Raw genomic sequence first — 20,333 nt, 5'->3', positions numbered from 1 at the left:
ATACAGAGCCCACGGTCTCCAAGCCAGTCTCCGAGTCCAAAAGTCCTGTTCCACATCTCACTCATCTGCTTGGCCGCCAAACCTCCACTCGCTGTCCTGCCTCCTAAAAGTCCTCTCCTCCTGCGCGCTCAGTAACACTGCCTGGTATGGTTCTCCTCCGCCCGCCTCTGCTTCTCCCTCCCTTCTCCCCAGGAAAGGAAATATGCCTATGGACTCTCTGTCTCTTTTTGTTATTATCCTCCCAAATGGATTCCGCTGTCAGTTCTTCATAGAAACTGCCAAGTTTACATCTCTCCCGATCTCCACCTTTAGTCTTGCCAACTCTAAATGTCTACAAAACCTATTCCACTGAATGTCCCATTACCTAACACCAAGTCTGAAGTGGAACACAACACGTTTCCTCTTAGACCAACTCCACTCCAGGCTTGTATCTTTGGTCTCTCTCCCTCTCACCTCTGTAGGAAACAGCAGAGTCCATCCTGATTCGACACACCTGCCATGCTGCCCCATGCGGGCAGCACCAAGGGCACCAGCTTGTCCTTTCTTCTCTTTGGCCACCTCGGCCTCCCCTCCCACCCCGTGCTCTCACACGCGCCCACCTACATGCACACGATCCCGCCAAACTCAGCTTCTGTAAGGAACTCTTCGTTCAGGTCCTCTCCACCTTTCAAATACAAAAGGAGGCCGAGTCCCTCTTTTCTCTAGGATAGAATCCCAATCCCCTTGCTTATCTCAGCACCACCTCCCCCAGGCTGAGCTGCTGCTCACCCCCCCCCCCCCCCCCCCCCCCCCCAGGCAGCAGGGAGCATCGCTGCTCCAGGCCTCCCCAGCAGCCCCGGACGGGAACAGCTCCTCTCTAGTCTGTTCTCCTAGGAAATGGGCGCCCCAGCTGCGAGAGCACCCTCATTAACCTGTTTCCGTGGTGTGTGGAAGAGCAAGTGCCCCGCAAAACCAACTTGTTAAAGCAAAATGGAGCTTTGTAGATGAACTACTACTCATCCCCCAAGAACGAGAATGATAAACGTCACAAAGCATTTTTAGAGTTAAACACAAACCGTAAGCCTGCCCATAATTTACAGTATTTTTGAATGAGATTTTAAGCTACTTAGCATTCCCCAAAATAGTTCCCGAGCTAACGCTACTCTTGCTCCACTGAACACTCAGCTCTGCTTAAACAGTAAGAGGTTATAAAATGAAACGCAGCTGAATTACACCCAGCATCACAGGACAATCCTACCGAGAGGGTGAAGAAAGAAATCCAAATTCATAATACAGAAAGAAAGAATAGCCCACCTTTTCACACACTGGACTGTTGTCATTTGCATCAAGAACTTTCACTTCGACTATGGCTTTTGATGAGAAGGTCCCATCAGTTGCTGTGATGGTCAGAAGATAACTGTCCCTTTTTTCCCTGTCTAGAGGTTTCTTTACATAGACCTTCCATTCATTCTGTATATTTTCAATAGCAAACTGTCCCAAAGGATCTCCTCCTATTAAATCAACAGAGGAAGAGGACAGTCAAAATTTGTTGAAATAAGGAATGATCTAAGTAACAGAAGAAATAAACTGCTCAAAATATATATGTAATATTATGGTTTAGAAGAATTAAGGTTTTTTAAAAAAAAATTACTACAATTAAATTTGGTATATTAGCTTTCCCACTTACCACCCCCCTCCGAACATCAAGGCATTAAAATGAGTATTGAAACACAGCATTAAGCTAAATAAAATGTAAAGGCTACTAAGCAATACTTCAGCCTATATTGAAACTAGAGTTAATTATAATATACCTATCATATGCTAAGCATAAAGTTCAACAGAATGAGTCCTAAACATCAAAAACAGTCGAATAGGACAACTCTTCGCTTTCCTCAGGTGAAGAACTTGAAATGTAGCTTAATAGCTATTTCTACTTATTTTAGACATAACTAATTATGTCTAAATAATAGATTTCTACTTATTTTATTTCTACTTACTTTAGACAAAACTACTAAAATCATCCCCTTAACTCCCCATTTCCCTAAAACATGCACTTCAACACGTATACCTCTAGTACAATTTATTTTTAACTTACACCCTTTCGTGTAAATGTTTTTACCTGTGATGTAATATTTAACTTGTCTGTTCATTTCTTCAGAGTCAGCATCTGTGGTACTTAAGATGGCAATGACACCGCCCGGGGGATCATCTTCACTCACAGTCCCTTTGTAAATCTCCGCCGTGAACCGCGGGGGGCTGTCGTTGACGTCAGTGACGGTAACATCCACAATGGCAGTGGAGGACAGCTGAACCTTCTCACCGTGATCTGAGGCAACCACTTGAATCTGGTAATTGTCTCTCTTTTCATGGTCAAGTTCCTTTAGGGTTGTAATCCAGCCTGTCTCCATGTTAATGGCAAAAGATTCAATGACTTCTACACTTTGTGATTGATCTAGACTGTACATGACCTGGCCGTTGGTTCCTGAATCTAGATCAGATGCCCGAATCTGGAGGACTCTACTTCCCCCTGGCAGGTTTTCAACAATAAATGCCTCGTATGGGTTCGACTCCAAGACAGGGCTGTTGTCATTGGCATCTTTCACTTGGATGCTAACATCCACAGAAGCCACCACTTCGTAGTCATCGTGAGTGCACCTGGCAAGGACGGAAAACTGGTACCACTTAGTTGTCTCGTGATCGAGACTCTTCTCCAGCTTCAGTCTGCCACTCTGTCTGTCGATCACAAAGAACTCATCCCTGTTACTTTCGGGAGTATTCCCTTTGATCAGGCTGTAAAGAACGGTCCCACTATGTTCTGCTCGGATGAGATCGATCTCTGTCCCAATAGGCATGTCTTCTGAAACTGTGTAGGTATAAAATGGCTCGGAAAATTTTGGAAGTTGTATTTCCGGTGGAAGTATTTTCACATAGACGGGAACAACAGATTCTTTGGATGGAGACCCACTATCCACAGCTCTCACAAAGAAAGTGAAGAACTCATTTTCCAAGCCAATTAAGCTCTCTTTTGTAGTTATTACGCCAGACATTTTGTTAATTTCCAAATTCTCTTTGACGCTTTCAGAATCTGCTTCGATGGCGTAGGTGACATCGGCATTGGATCCCTCATCAGCATCACTCGCAAGCACTTTAGTGACTGACGTCCCTTTGGGAGCACTGGATCCGATGTCCACTTCATACTTGGTTGCTCGAAACTGGGGTGCATTGTCATTGTCATCTGTAAGGATGACATTAATGGTGCAGAAAGCAACTTTTCCTCCAGCATCCTTGGCCATTAAACGAACTGAGATCACTTTCTCCGCTGGGGTTTCTCGGTCAAGTTTCTCCAGAGTAAATATCTGTCCTCTCTCATTTGTGTAAAATCGGTCTTTGGCAAAGTCATTTACAATATGGTAAGTAATGTGACCGTAGATACCAGAATCCCCATCAGTTGCTTTAACCTCAATCACCAGGGTGTGTAAGGGAGCATTTTCGGCTAACTCCACTTCATATTCGCTCTGAAGAAAAACAGGGCTGTGCAGATTGCTTCCAATTACAGTTATGTGAACCTGAGCTGAACTCCTAAAAACTCCATCAGAAACAGAAATGTTAAGACTATAAAATGGCTTCAAGGTGTGCCGGCGCAGGTTGGAGAGTGTGATAATCCCCGTTTCACTGTCAATGACAAAATTCTTATGATCGTTGCCAGACAGAATGGAATAGTCCAACTTGTCTATGTCTGAACTGTCTGCATCATAGGCTTTAACACAGGTCACGAAATGCCCGTGAACAGCTTGCTCACTAATTCTGGCTTCATAAATCTGCTGGTCAAACAGTGGCGGGTTATCGTTGAGGTCCGTGACATCCACGGTGACAATCACATCACTGCTCAGTGGGGGCATGCCACCATCCACAGCCCTTACAAAAACCTTGTGCTGCTGGAACTGCTCATAATCCAAAGTCCTAACTAGCGAAATGAGGCCAGTGCTGCTGTCTATGTGGAAATGATCGTGACTCTTGCTATGATTGCCAAACATGTGGTATGAAATTCCCCTATTGGGTTCTGAATCCAAGTCTGTCGCTCTAACTTGAACGACAGACGTGCCAATGACGGATGCCTCAGACAGGGTTGTGGCGTAAGACTGCTGAACAAAGACAGGAGGGTTATCGTTGATGTCTTCCACGATTATGTCAACAAACACCTCAGCGTGGGCGCCAGTCAGGGAGTCGGTTGCTCGGATGCTCAGCTTATACGCTGGGTGGGACTCAAAGTCCAGAGGGGCTATGACATTTATGACTCCAGTGTTGAAGTTAATGGTAAACTGGCTGAAGGGATCTCCGTCTGTGATGCTGTAGAACACTTTCAACCCTTCTGGACTGTTGGCTTGTACGTGGACAACCGGACTGTGCATCTGGATATTCTCTGGAACCTCTGCGCTGTAGAAAGGCTTTTCAAACACAGGCATGGCTTTATTCATAACAGTGATGGGAACTATAACTTCAGCGGAAAAGGCTGGGTTCCCTCCATCTTTTGCAACCACTGTGATGAGGTATTCTTTATTTAAGGTGTCAGGCTCAAATTGCTTTTTCAGTGAAATTTCGCCTGAGGATCCAATTTGAAAATGTTCGTGATGTTCCTTCAGGTAGTAATGCACTTCCCCATTTCTGCCGCTGTCTCGGTCCACGGCGGTAACGTAGCGAATCACGTGGCCCACCACGGTGTCCACTTTGACGACAGCATAGTAAGGAAGGTTGACAAACACTGGTGCATTGTCGTTCTGGTCTTCTATGATGACCTTGACGACTACGTGGGCCACCGCCGAAGGCTTCTGTTCTTGGGTCACTTCTACGACCACATCAAATGCCTCCTGCTGTTCGCGATCGAACGGTATGCCAGTGGTTGAAAGGACTCCTGACGTCCGGCTTATTTTGAACCTGCGGTCTGGGTTGAGGATCTGATAAAACAAGGGCTCATTGATTGGGTTCCCAATGGCAGTAATGACAGCTAATGTTCTGGCTTCGGTGGAATTCTCTTTCACTACTGCGGAGTAGAAATCCTGGGTAAACTTCAGTTGACTTTCTTTGCTTTCTTTCACGTTAACTTTCACAGAGGTAAAGCTTACAAATCTGCCATCAGAAGCTCTCACAGTTAACTCGTACCGGCTTCTTAACTGAGTTGTGTTCTGTACGGTTATAGTTCCTGTCTGGGGGTCCATAAAAAACTTCTCCCCGATGTTGCCTTCGGTGATGGAGTACATTAACTGTGAGAATGCACTCGAATCGGCATCTGTAGCATTTACTGTGATGACTTTTACTCCTCTGTATGTTGGCAGCAAGAGAGAAGCTTCATATAATGATCTGGAGAACACAGGAGGGCAATCATTAATGTCGATTACACGGATGGTCACATTAGCCGCATACTCAGCAAACAAACGTGGCGTCCCCATGTCATGCACTTGTACAGTAAAGTGAAAAGTACTTGTTTCTTCATAGTCCAAACTCAGCACTGTATGAATAGCACCAGTGCTAGAATCAATAGCAAAGTATTTGTGTATAGATGGTTCAACAATGTGATAAACAAGCAAAGCATTGGATTCTTTATCAGCATCAGTTGCTCGAATCACTAATGGGACATTCCTGTCTGTTAGGACCACACTGTTGATTGAAGCTGATTCGCTAACGAGTCCCGTATATTCTGCCTGCATAAAGACCGGCAAGTTGTCATTTTCATCCTGTAGGTGCACTAGAACAGTTGTGTTAGTAGACAAACCAGCCATGTTAGTTCCTTGGATAATCAATGTGTAAATGGGCAAAGTCTCAAAATCCACGGCTTTCTGAGTAATGATACTTCCAGAATGTGGATTAATATCAAAAGCATCGGCTACATTTCCATCTTTTATTTCATACACCACCGATGATTGACTGTGGGCTGTAACCATTCCGACAAAACTCCCAATGCCGACAGTTTCACTGATTTCCACAGAATATTCTTTTGATGTAAACTTAGGAGAAGCGTTGTCCGCAATTGTGACAAAGATGTGCACAGAAGCTATTTCACTCATTGGTGGATTGCCTTGATCTGTAGCTTTTACCATTAAGTCATATTCCACTTGGCTACTTCGATCTAATTCTTTGGCAGTTTTTATAGAGCCCAAGATGGGATCAATTGTGAAAGAATTGCCAATATTTCCTAGGAGGAGGGAGGAAAAAAAACCATGTTAGAGAAAAATACAAGGACCAATCAGTACAACTCATAGTTGGAGATACAGAAACAAAGCTATCTTTAGAAGTGATTTTCTAAAATTAAACAGAAATTCGGGGGGGCGCCTGGGTGGCTCAGATGGTTAAACGTCTGCCTTCGGCTCAGGTCATGATCCCAGGGTCCTGGGATCGAGTCCCGCATCGGGCTCCCTGCTCAGCGGGGAGCCTGCTTCTCCCTCTGCCTCTCTCTCTGTCTCTCATGAATAAATAAATAAAATAAAATCTTTAAAAAAAAAAAACAAAACAGAAATTCGGGGGTTATCGACATTTGAATGGAACTCATTTCATTTTTAGCCACCTAAAATGCCACAGACTTTTCTGAGTTTTGTCCATAAATTATGAAAAGCAAGAAACAGAAGAAAGATTACTCTATAAACCTAAAGCCGGAACTCACTTGCTATCGGTTGAGCCAGGGACGTGTTGTGGAAAGTATGGTTATCCTTTGGTAAGGCAGATATGAATTTTCCAACAGTCCCCAAAAAAAACCCTTTGAAACATACTTCTGGTTTCAGCATTTATCACCTGTAAGTTCTCAAGATTCTTATTCATTATGAAAGGGAAGATGTCAATTCACTAAGAAATTTTAACAAGCTTCAAGAGAGTTGTCCCTTATTTTAAATATTCAGGGAATTGATGAATGAGCTTGTGTATAATCTGCCCCACTATGTACATTTCAAAAATTTCAGTCATGTTCCCTTCCTTAATCTTTTTCCGGTCAATCTGCTCTCTCTGTCCGTGGTTCTCTCTACTGAGGGAGGACATGCAACAATGTCTAGACACATTTTTGGTTATCACTACCCAGAGAGGGCTACTAATGCAGAGACCAGGGATGCTGCTCAACATCCTACAATGCACGCACAGCCCCCACAACAAAGGACTGTTTGCTCCAAAGTATCAACAGTGCTGAGACAAGAAACCCCACTCCAGAACAGACTGTCTTCCTTGCTTCTCTTTGGACCTTTTCCAGCCATACTGTATACAGACATTTAGCTTCAAATGCAACTCTATAATCGTTCCCGGTTTTGTATCATCACGGAAATCTTTCTGAAGACACCAGCAGTTTATTCAAGTTTAGCACTTTACTATCTTTTTGGATAGATTCAGGCAGTGTTGTGAGGGTCTCAGATTTGATCCATCTACCCACGCTTCATCCCCATTCTGTTTCACACCAGAGTCCAGAATCCATCATCCTAGTCACAGAACTGAATTTATTTTCCCCAAATCAACTATTACACTTCCCCACAACAAAGCTGACTTGCCCCTTAACTGCTTTTTCAAGTTCTGTTTTCTAGATTTGCAACCGCATGGGGTACTTCATAGGCCAGAATGACTTACCGTGTGATTTGCAAACCAGGAGACCGACCGAGCACTCCTTTCCCCACATCATTACTAGTAAACACTTCCTCTACAGCCTTCATTTCCTTCTGTTAATACATTTTCCAAAAATCCATGATACAATTTTTTCTGAGGCCAGGTCCAGTCTGGTTTTCAGTAAGCCTGCCCGGCTCTGCGTCTAGGCCCCACCACCGTGCACCACAGTCTGCAGCAGTGCAGAGGCCTGGGCTTTCTCCGGGCCCCCAAGTTCTGAGCTGAACCCTCACCCACAAACGGGTCACACTGCCTCTACCATGCCTCGTAGACCCTAATTTCTGCCTGTCTGCATTTATGAGTCAACAATCCCAGATTCTCTCATTGTGCTTTATTCACTCAGAATTCCAAGGACCTCTCTCATCCTACGTGGGTGTCATCCCATCTTTCAAAACCGTGACCGGTTGCCCGGGACTGACAGGGCGACCACGAAAACCTGTGGACGACAGTCTTCATCCCCATCCCTTGGGCTATCCTATGTCTGTACTAATGAAGCAACCAACCTACCACAGTTTACATTCAATCATCTCTATCCCTTTCTCTCATTTTGTACAGTGAAATCTTAAAACTTCAAACACGAAAGGCCCTAGAGAGCGGAATGAATAGATTTTACCTGCGTTAAAGCAACCTGGTGGCATTAGAACCCACCACTGTCCACACAACGTAGTCCCTGCCCTCCAGCCACGCTGGCTCCTCACTCCTCAACCAGGAGAGCACATGCTCATCTCAGGAGGACTGTATTTGTGGGGTCCTCTCTGGAACAGTCTTCCCCAGCTATTCTCATTGCTTCTCATTCATTCATTCACTCAGGTTTTACCCAAATGTTCCTCTGCTTAGAGAATGTGATGGTGAAGCCTTCCTTTACCTCCCTAATCAGGATGGCTGTTTCTGTCCCCATACCCTGTTTTTTCCTCTATAGCACATATTGCAACCTTCTTAGCCATTCTCCCACTAGAACGTTAAGTCCCCATTTAAACATGGCTTGTTTTATTCATTATCACCTGTGCTTAGAAAAATGCCTGACACATAGGAGACACTCACTGATAAGTTTTTATCAGCATGTAAAATTCAGAAACATTACTACCTGGAGTATCTTAAGAAGGTTAAACAGGAACCCAGGTAGCCAATTAACAGACGGCTCCTACATACATCTATCCTGTGGCAGAAATCATCAGATTTGCAGATGGGCAAGCAACATGTTTATGTGGAAGAACACTAAGGGTCGCTGCATGGCTTACACATGCCCCTGTCTGATCCAATAACAGGTACACTCATCAAACACTGAAATACACATGCGGTATTTGTGAGGGAATTAATAGGGCAAGTGGTGGAGTCTGTACCAGGTTGGGGGCTTAGTCATTCACTTGAGCGGGAGATACTGGTGATTTCTAAATAGCCTTAGATTGTTCTATTTGAAGAAGGCAATTATCCAGACAAACATGTGAATTTGTGCACATTAGCAAGGACTGTATTACGTACATACACCCCAAAGGGCACGTCAGAGCTGTGCGCAGAAATCCATTTCTTCCCACTGTGCACGTGCTGTGGACGCTCAGTAAAGTGCTGACCGCCCAACTGTTGGCAGCCTCAAGCGGGAAACCTAAAGTTTCACCTGCAATTATATTTAACCTAAGTTTGGGGAAGGAAATCAATTCTAGGTAATAAGTACATACACTGAGTGTCTTCTATTTCCAGGCATGATGACAGTTTTGAAGTTACAATAATCTACTTTAAAAAAAGAAAGAAAACACCATACAGTCCAGAGTATGGCCCTGATTGTCTCTAAACACGTAAGTCAATTGTTACGGAAAATATCCTTTAATTAATTCTTTTCCCTAAAGACTCCCAATCAGACCAAACCCTTCACTCAATAAATTGTTGCTAATTAAACATGCAGTGTTACAGTCTGAATCTATAACTAGTTTTTTGAACTTTATTAAATGTAATCTGACACAAATGAGAAGTGGGTGAATATAAATAAATGAAAGGAGGTATGACCATTTTACATTTCCTATTATTTAAACAGATTCACATACACACTTCTGCATTTTAATGGTAGCTGTTGCCTATAAAGTAATTCTTTAGCACACATTTTGTATGAACAAATCTATAAAGATTATCCCCTTAGAAGTCCAAATTCTATATCAAAATAGGCCCTTGGTATCATCTATTCTTTGAGGGGAGATATAGTTCCATTCTTGGAATACCAAATTACTAATCCCATCAGTCATTACAAGCATTTCAAGAATGCACATGCCTTCAGTCAGGCACCAACAATCATATTTTAACCACCCAGTTGTTGAAAATTATGTGAAAGCGAAGGGAAAAGTTTAACATTTTCTCCTACACAAACCCAGGCGGTTTGTCTATGAGAAAATTATTTTGCTGAACTGCTCAGGCATGCACAAATGGAATGCACTGTTTTTTTTTTAACAGCTAAATTTCTGAACCAGTGGAAAAACCTTCATCTTTGTTCAAGGCGCTAACTATACTACATTTTAATCCTGAACCCCGGGCAGTACAGAAAATCTTATTTGTGGGTAATGGACTAAATTTGGTTGGTTTGGGGGAAACAAATGAGGCTTCAAGTGTATTAAGAAATAAAAATAGTTTAATCACATAAAACACATCGATTAAGTGGTTGTTTTTTTTTTTTGTTAAATTACTCCCCATGCTCAGCTTTTGATTATATGACCTAGAGTTAATTGATACCTCTACCAATTCTAATGTCTAGGAAAGGCACAATTTTTAAATACGCAAAGGAATGGACTTACACAAATCAAGTTAAGTGCACGATATTCTAAAATCATTATAAACACAAAAGAATGAGAGAGTCTATATTCTTTGTACTAACAATTACCTTGAGAAACATGGAAAAATGGAAGCAGGCTTCTTGATACTTAATCACTTATTCACTATATGTGGCATGAATAGGGAAGGTCCCAAAACAAAATGAATTCTGACTATACAAATCATATACTCTAAAGCAGATCCCTATTTCAATCAGGGGCTTCCCTTTTGCGTGAACATACATTTGTGGACCAATGATAGCCTCTGCATATATCACGCTCCTAGCACGGCACGTGATACCGAAAATATGCTTCATTAGTCCATGGAATGAATAGATGAAAGACTGTGAATAGCATTATAAAAGAGAACAGAGAACAAAACATTTCACTTTGATCCTCCTTGTAACTACCAGCAAGACTCTGGACCTCTTGCCCTGTCATACATAGAAGAAATGTTCAAGGCCTTCCTTGCCCAACTCTCCAGCAGACTCCTTGGGCTTTTCAACATCTCCAGTCCAAATCGCAACCCTGGGGCCCACTGTTAACAGCCCAATTCCATGAACGAAACTCAACTGTTAAAGGTGCAGGGGAGTGAAAGGGGCAGCACAGGCATGACACCTAGTGTTCCCCCCGTCATGGAAATTCCTACTGTGCCCAAGAGAAAATGCTCTAAAAGTTAAATTACTGAGGCCAGTGGTTTCTTAGGAGTGTTTCATAGTTAACAAATAGTATGAAGGAAAATGCTGCATGGTTAAAACATTGTGGAACTATTGAATTGGATCAAATAGAGTTTTCTTCACTGCAGAACTTCTCAGAGCCTTGAACTATATGCTAATTAATGTGAATCCTTTTATTAAACGTAGGACTCTCTCTCTTTGCTTTCTATTGAGTTAAAAACTTAAAGGACAAAAGAAGTCTTCTTTCTCCTAATATGAAAAATGGTAGCTAAAGATCAATTTAAGCAATTTTTATGGTGACATACAGGAATGTTTCTACATACAGAACTAGTTTTAGAAAATAAATGTACTTTTTAAAGTTAATCTACTAAGTGCTCCAAAAATACCTGATTCGATCGAATACAGCACTTCAGCATTCTTCCCTTTGTCCTTGTCCAGAGCTGTAACCTGCAACACCACTGAGCCGACAGCCGCTGATTCATAAACTCGCCCTTCATAGGAGGAACTCGTGAACCAAGGGGCATGGTCGTTTGTATCACTGACATGAACAACAATCCGTGCGTAGTTGCGTTTTACAGGGACATCTTGATCCCGCACCTGAAAGAATCAATATGTTAGCAGTGCTGTCGGGGGTTTCCCTATAATTGATTAAAAATCACTCTCAAACATATGAAACCCTTCAGAATCTGAATGGTGGCCGAAGAATGAGCAGAAAGCCATACCATGACTGTAAGAACATGCTGGTGGTTGGCTTCATGATCAAGTGTTTGAGAAGTATAGAGAGAGCCCGTTGCAGGATCAAGTCGAAATTTCTTGAGACTCAATGGATCGATGCTGCTCTGCAGAGTATAGATTAGCTTGTTTTTCTCATCCTTATCCGTTGCACTGATTTGCAAAATTTCTGTTTCTGGCACTGTGTCTTCAGGAATAACAACTTCATACTTTGATGCAGAAAACTGAGGACGATGGTCATTTGTATCTATCACCTTGATAAATACCTATAAGGACAAAAATGACTCACGTTATAATAATATCCTTAATAATGATATTTTATTATTTACAAAATCAAGGGGAAACATGAGATGCACACTGAAAAAAACACCGATTTTTTTTAGCAAAATGAAACAAAATGAGAAAAGCAACAAAAATTTAGAATAAAAAAAAATCTTTAAAATTTTCCATTGATATATTGCCCATATGAGTAAGATAATGAACTTTCTTAATTCTTGAAACTAACTTTGGAGGACATATGTAACATCTTTCACACACTTCTTTCTGACTGCACACTTAATTTCTCTCAGGTCTCCACAGCAGAGAGATTTCTAGAGTACTCATTTAAGGATAACAGAGAATTTACTTGAGCAGGATTTACAGAAGATAATTTCCTGTATCAGATTTGAATCTGCAACTACCAAGCTAGCAAGGTGAGTATGGTACTAGATAAATACCATATTTAAATTTCTTGTTCTAATCGTTGAGACTCCAAATTCCTACCAATAAATTAGAAACGTGCTTTAAAAATCTTTACTACATTTTTGTGATCATAAAACCTACATATAAATAGTAAACACATTCATTTTCTAAAAGCAATTTAAGTATACTGAAAAGATAAGCTCTCTTAAATAAATAAAAACCTTAAAGGGGGGAGAAAAAGCCAATATTAAAAAAAACAGTCCTAAGCTGAATTTAAAAAAAATTTTTTTTTTTTACTTTAACACTAAGAGGATTCATTTTCAGATTGAAAAGATGTGTGTGGATAAGGCATAGTGGAAAGCAGTACTGATTATAAAGATGGTTTATAGTTACGAGCAAGAAACCTGAGCTTCACTGGCATGCATGGAGTAAAGAGGTTTGCTAGTCCAAATGGCATAGGAGGCCAAAGTCGCAGGAATGCACAGGTTAAGCTATTAACCACCCTGGTGCGGGCATATGAGCTACAGGTCTTTCCACGAAGACTACACCAGTGTTCTCATAAAACACTGCAACGTCAGTGATGGATTTGTAACGTTAAACTTTATATACACACTAAATGCATTCGCTAAACCACAGAAAGGTTTTATGTGAAAGTTATATAAACATTTAAAACTACAGACCATTTTTAAAGGTCAATGATGATCCAGAAGAGATGGCTTTATAATTTCTCTAAGTCAAATCATTATATACTCATTTCCACTATAAACTTACATAGTACTTTTCTAATGGAGTGAGAGTTGGGTAGAGGTAGTTTAATCCTGCTCTGAAGTCAATTAATCACAACTAAATAGGAACAAGGAAGGTAAAAACAGCCAATTTTGATACAGCAATTCAAATGAAGCACATTCACAGGGCCCTTATACACTCAGCACGTACCTACACATTACTGGGGTGCAAATTAAATGAATGTACAACAATCCCTGCCCTCAGGAAGCTTTCAAGCTCGGCAGGTGATGTCTTACACATACGAGGCATAATGAGGTTCCGCATATTATCAAATGAGTCATCAAGTAAGTCTTTAGGAGTCCAGAGACGGCGTGGGACGTTCCGAAAGCTTTCAAGGAGGAGGTAATAGGCTTTGCTTGTGTAGCTCTTAGGTTGGTGGGTCAGTGTATACTGAGATGGGAGTCGGGGGGAGACCTTGGTCAGAGACATGAAGGCAAGACGTGGCATCAAACACCCTGTCTTTCTGAGACTGGAGAGAAGGACGTGGCACCAAGGGATGGTAAGGGAGCAGGGAGAAGGCGGCATCCAGTACGCGGAGCCTGGACTCCCAAGCAGAGGCCCGAGAGCTACATAATCCCGTACGCCCTGAACTAGCTGATCCGAGGAAATTCACCTGCCCCTCCTCTTCCCAACCGGGCAGCCCCCTCTGGCAGTGGGCAGTGCGAGATGAACTGCAGGGACAGAGAACGGAGACAGGGAGGGGACTGAAGTGTCCAGCAGGAGTCCACACCAGTGCTCTGTGAGCATGTGCGGACACTCTCAGCGCCAGCGCCCGTGTGCTACACCTCACTTACCCTCAGAGTGCCTGGGAGGACAAAATCACTAAGCCCAGTTTCCCGATGACCAAAGGGAAGCCCAGAGGGTTCCAGCCACCTGCCCAGGGACAGGGTAAGAGGCAGAGCCAAGATTCCCAAACCAATCGACCTGGGCGTAATGCTGATGCTCGAGAGAAACCAAAAGGAAACATGAAAGCAAAGCTGTTTTCAAAGAGAGGAACAAGCCCTAACTGGATTTGGGAAGTTACCTCGAGACACGAGATAAAGCGAAGCGACTTGAATTAACAGTGGTCAGCATCCCGAGCAGCAAACGGCAGGACAGGAAAGCAAGGAGCAGCGAGCACTGGGGACCACACTGGGACCCCGCACCGCCCCTCTCTGCTCATGGTGCAACTGTGGCTCAACCCCACAGCGCTCCCCGAACCTCCGACCTGCCGTCCGCTGCTACTGACCCGCCCTGCTGGGGCCCGAGTTTTACCTACAAACCCGAATCCACCCCATGGTCCAGAGGCCCTTATCAACCCAATTCTTATCTCCGCATCGCTCTTCAGGCGACATTTGCTGTGCTGTTCTCATCCCCATGCCTACCGCCCTGTCCTCTGCCCCATGTGGAAATCGAAACCTAATTACTGACCATCCCCTTTGTCCCACACCTCCCAGGTGAGTCTGGGCTCTGGGACCACTCCTGGAGATTCTGAATCCCCCTCCCTGCCAGCAAGTCATGAGGATATTATCAAGACCCTCTGAAAAGGACTCAAAAGAATTTACAAAGTATAAATGAAGCACTAAAACTTAAAGATACTTCTGTGTCCCTGGAAAGACTGTAATTTCTTTCCTGGGTTTTACGAGAAATTTTAGTCAATCTACTCCACGTTTCATTCGAAGCTTTTAACGGTACTCGCTAAAAACTACAATTATTGGGGAAGGGGCACACTGCTACTTAATCATTTATGTAATAAGTGATAAATGCCACAGGTAAATAGATCGTCTTCATTAATGAGAATGCTTGGCACAGAGGGGCATTTCTACTGCTTATTAAGTTCCTTTTGCTAGAGTTCTGGTTAGATTATTTGAACCGATCCACATACAGTTACACTCTTTAAACCTTTCAAAATTGATCCTGTTAAATTTACTACAACTCCGTGTTTTTCTCATTTTCATGCTCTAAAGTCTAACTTCCATAATGAGAAGCTACCAACAGAAATGAAATTTTAATACTGTAGTAAAACTTTTACATGCAATCTCAAAATGACCCCAAAGCATCGTACATGTGTCAATTTTAAATACACTAAAAATCACAACCATGTGGAGAAAGGAAGAAGGTCTTTTCATAACCGGCTCTGAATCATCTACTCATTTATTAATTGAAAAGACATCACAGACTCTAACTTTTATTCTTCAGTGCAACTAAATGATTTAACAGATGATCTCTCTCATTTGAGATTTAAAATAGTATCATCTAAAGATAAAAAAAAAAAAAACTGTAATTCGGAACATTTTATCTTCTAGTATTTAATTTCTTCTTTTGTCCTTTAGGACATAGCAGATTATATGTAAATCTCAGCTTCCACCATCCTAAGGTAAGCTCTATGAGGGTAGGATTTTGTTTCCCAGTATTCAGTTTCTAGAACAATACCTGGCATATAACAAATGTTCAACAAATTCTCAAACAGTCCACACTGAGAATCAAAGAGAATTTAATGTATTCGGGTTTTAACATTTGAATTTGAAATCCCAGTAATCTGGCTATCTCTTAATCACCAGATAGGAAAAATAAAGATGTTAAAGGAATTATGAGAACAATTTTTATCAATCATTTTATACAACCCTCATTAAAGTAGTCAAAAGGGAAAAAAATTCAAAAAAGTGATTTAAAAGATCATTAATCACTTTAATGACCTTTAATGAAAATGACTTGGACAATTCATCCTCAAGAGTGATAAAATTTATACTAACACTGTTCAAAATCAGTATAAAACTGAAAGATTCTGATGATCCAAAGTGGGTTGTTGTTTTTAAGTCTTCTTTCAAAATTTCCAAAACTGGTTAATTACAGGCCAAACCTACACCAAGATTTGCAGTCAATTTTCTTTCCCTAAATACAAGTCCTTGGTGTGCATATGTGTAAGCTCTATCAACACCATAACTCTGCTTGGGAGCCTCCGGGGCTGAATCAACCGCTCACGCTGCCTGTGCACCACACAACCAGAAAGTTCTCTCAGTCCTCCTGTGACGACTGCATCGTCGGTGACTCACTCACCTGTGTGAGGACAGTGGTGGTTCCAGAAAGTTCTATCAGTCCTCCTCTGACGACTGCATCGTCGGTGACTCACTTACCTGTGTGAGGATAGTGGTGGTTCCATCCGAAGCTTCAACTGTGAGGTTATAGTTTGATTTCTGTTCTGCATCCAGAGGTTTGGCAACAATGATGGTCCCGGTGCCCTTGTCCACATCAAAGTGACTGTCGTAGTTGCCACCTAGTTTAAGTTAGGACATACAGAAAAGTATGAGAATTTGTCATTTCTTTTGTGGTTTTCTAATTCTTCATGACAGGGAAAAAAAAAAAACCCACTTCTGATACACTGCTTAAGGTGATTCCAAGGAGCTTTCATTTTGAAACACAAGAAAAGAAGGGCCAATTAGAAAGACAGTGGCTACTAATGCAAACTTGAGCCCTAATTGTCAAGGGAAGCTACTGAGAGGAAAGCAAGAAAGCAACTCCGAAGACGGAAAACCATTGCTAATATTGCCAGTGAGTTACTTTCCATTTGCTTTTTCAGGGGTTCTGAATAGGTCTTTAATTTATATATCCCACTAGCTATATATAACATCCTGTACTAACCAGAGTCAGCCATTTAAATGTTTAATTACTCAAAAAAAAATCTGTGACACTTGAAGCATACTGCCCTAATAAATTAACTATTAAAAACAAATGTTAACTCTGAAAAAAATCGTGGCAGTTAACATCAATTAGTCCTGGCTCTTCTATACTTAAAAAGAAATTTTGCCCATTGTTGCCAAACACAAAGTTAATGAAGCAAAATTTTCTGTGCTGCAGACATTATCCAAATGCATTCCCAATTATGTTCTAGATAAAACTCTTTCCACATCCACTGAATTTGAGATACTTTTATCAATGAAGTGACATGGAATGAAAATAAAGTCTTAATGCCATGATGAGGTTCTATTACTCAATCTTACCAAAAAGTAAAACGACACACACATTAAAAAAAAAAAAAAATCTTCAGTGAAACCTAAAACTAAGGATGATCCCGGGATGTCTCAGAAGTCAGCATGTTTGCAACTGGAATGGGTGACCATGGGCATGCCACGAAAACAAGGGCAATGGAAGATAGTCACTGGAAATAAAAAAGGTTTTAAAAACTGATGCTTTTCTTTTAGATCTCATAATCTGAGGCAAATTATGGGATCTCAGCAGATACCTTCTGCTGTACAGTTCGGGTCACAAGTCATCTGAAAGATGGAAAACACTTCTCTAGCAAGTGTGTCTCCTGGCACAGCCACAAAGAAGCAAGCAAGCATGGAAGGCAAGCACAGAACAAGGGAGAGAATCAATCAGACCAGTTCCAAAGGTGGTCAGCATTACACACGGCACAACGGGGAGCCTGGCTCGGCTGCAAGTGCGACAGGAGTTAACAGGGAGCAAACAAGTGATTTTGGTTGTAGTTCATTGTGAAAATCACCTTTCTTCTTTAAAACTGAAGTCAGGGATTCAGAGGTGTGGATGACCTCAACGATTTCATACAACGCCCCAAGCTGGGCACGCAGCCGAACCACGTTGGGGGGGGGTAAGTGGGAGAGGTAAAGCCCGCACCCCCTGCGCCCCCTGGCCCCACGTCCCAGCCACTTCAAACGCTGATATGGCAGTTCGCGGGGAGGGTGGCTAAGGGCTGGAAGAGGGAAAAGGAACCTAAAGGACCAACTAGAGATGAGTCACAATCCATACTTATGCTTTTAAAGATCCTGATGATTAAAATAACGTAAGGAAATAGCATTTTAAAAACGAAGACGTCAAAGTTTAACGTGAATTTCTTTTTTTTAAGTATGGGAGAGTAAGGGAATACGTTCTATGTCTAAACTCAATTAAATGAAAAAGAAAAACGAAAAACTGACGTAGGCATATGATCTTTATCACAGGGTCAATGAATCCCCTGACCCCCGCTTCCCACATTCCCAGAATGTGGTAAATAAAACTGAGAAGGCCATAGTTAGCACTCTCATATAAGTTACGCAACTAAAATCTGTAAGATTATTCCCTATAAAATACTGACATGTGACAGTCACACAGTTACTTCAAGCATTCAAACCATATTCACTAAAAACAGCAATGTGCCATATGTTATGTATCACGAAGGAAAATTAAGAAGTTGTGCTTTTGGACCAAAATACTCAGGTTTCTAACTCCTTCATGCACTTTTAAAAACCTTATTTTTACATTAAGGATATGGTATATGCACAGCCCCAATTTCAAACAAGTTTAGTACACGCTGGATATTATAAAACATTTTGCAATCAAAATACTGCAATTTAAGACAAACTCTCCATTTCTAAGTCTGACTCCCAATTTTAAGTCCGGAGATGTATACAAAAGTCAGGAAACCAAAAAAAAACAGGCTCTCCTCAGCGTAACCTGTGCAAGGATGGTGAGAACTCTGAGGAACACTCACCAGTGATGTCAAACCACAGAGGTGTGCCGGGAGGCTCCGCAGATATCACGCCGATCATGTGAGCCGCCGGATCGCTTTCCACGACAGTAAAGGAGAAAAATGGTTCTTCAAATGAAATCGGCTCCACTGATGGTTTGGGTTTGGAGATCCATTCAATATGGAGTCGAGTGGTTGACGACTTTTGGGGGCGACCATTATCAACTGCCTTAATCTATGAAATAAGCAGAGGGGATGAAGGGAGCAAATTAGAAGTTACATCCTATAACCAAGGCACAGATTGGTTTGGTCTCAAACCGAGCCAATTTCAAACACTTAAGTTTCTGTTATTTGTATATTCCCCATGTTTAAGGTGTGATTAAAAAGAGCAACCTCTTCATGCCACACGCAACATAGGTAATGACTAGAGCGACAGCTGAGAAGGCAAAACGAAAGCCACATTTCCCGACGTTAGATCACAAACACCGAGGCCACTTACTGAAGAGAGAGAACGTTTTCAGAGAAGTGACATTAAGACCAGATGAACAAAGTATGTGAGAAAATCAAAGACTAGATCCTAACTCACTGAAAGAATATCATATTCTCCAGCTCCAGAAAACTTCTTGGATGAAACCACTCCGGTTTTTGGCTCAATAAAAAATTTGCCATGTTCGTTTCCATCTTCAATGCTGTAAGAGATTTCCGCATTGGGCCCTTCATCTTTGTCTGTAGCTATCACGCGATAGATGGGCTCGCGCTTGGCGTTTCTTTCTCGTTCTGGTCTTTCCCGCTCTGGGAGTCTGATTTTGTAGAACTTCTGTAGGAACTGAGGTTTGTTGTCATTTTCATCAAGGATTTTCACAATCACTCTTGCAATGGTGGATTTGGGGGGGGTACCGTTGTCAGTCACAGTAACCTGTTTTTGAAACGTAACAGATCAACAGATGTTTTTAAAATATAACTATATAAAAAGTGACTATCTTCCTCCTAATTAATGATAAACCACATTTGCAGAGACCGGCAGAGTTCACACCACTATGACACACACCACCTTCTCTCCTTTGACAACAGCCCTGTGGGGAGGCAAGACGACGATGTGTCCCGTTCCAGACAGGACAGGGGGAGAAAGGCGAGGGCCAAGAAAGAGGCAGCGTGAGTCCTTGGCTCTCCCCTCACCACACCACCTCTCCCTGCACTCCTGCAGCTATAACATGAATGTCGCCGAAATGGCAAGCTATCAAAAACAACTTATTTTTATGCCAAACAGAGTCGGCTAAAGAATAACATACACTCTACGCACTTAAAAATCAAATCTCCGGGGGCGCCTGGGTGGCTCAGTCATTAAGCGTCTGCCTTCAGCTCAGGTCGTGATCCCAGGGTCCCGGGATCGAGCCCCGAGTCAGGCTCCCTGCTCCTCCCTCTCCCACTCCCCCTGCTTGTGTTCCCTCTCTAGCTGTCTCTCTTGGTCTGTCAAATAAATAAATAAAATCTTTAAAAAAAAAAAATCAAATCTCCACATGCTGCATTAAAAACTTTCATTTTTAAGCCTCAACAATAAAGCAAGCTAAATCATTAATTTAAAATATATTTGAAGGAGCATGCCTTTTAATATTAGCTATCATC

General features: G+C 42.0%; 1 protein-coding gene across 6 annotated transcripts in view; it reads right to left on the bottom strand.

The window, feature by feature from the left end:
• The window catches only part of FAT1 (FAT atypical cadherin 1), a 126,945-nt gene that overhangs the window by 24,459 nt on the left and 82,153 nt on the right, over positions 1-20,333 (bottom strand). For all 6 annotated transcript variants that reach the window (XM_032413586.1, XM_032413589.1, XM_032413590.1 and 3 more), the window contains exons 5-11: positions 19,297-19,626; positions 18,735-18,945; positions 16,384-16,523; positions 11,794-12,069; positions 11,458-11,668; positions 2,099-6,166; positions 1,294-1,490 (exon numbers count right to left, since the gene is read on the bottom strand). In XM_032413586.1, the coding sequence (XP_032269477.1) occupies positions 1,294-1,490; positions 2,099-6,166; positions 11,458-11,668; positions 11,794-12,069; positions 16,384-16,523; positions 18,735-18,945; positions 19,297-19,626 (5,433 nt within the window). The remainder of the gene's footprint in view (positions 1-1,293; positions 1,491-2,098; positions 6,167-11,457; positions 11,669-11,793; positions 12,070-16,383; positions 16,524-18,734; positions 18,946-19,296; positions 19,627-20,333) is intronic.

Source organism: Phoca vitulina, unplaced genomic scaffold (assembly GCF_004348235.1).
Source record: "Phoca vitulina isolate PV1807 unplaced genomic scaffold, GSC_HSeal_1.0 scaffold15, whole genome shotgun sequence".
NCBI classification, from domain to species: Eukaryota; Metazoa; Chordata; class Mammalia; order Carnivora; family Phocidae; genus Phoca; species Phoca vitulina.
The sequence above is the reverse complement of the archived record's forward strand: the minus strand, read 5'-3'. Positions and strand labels throughout refer to the sequence as shown.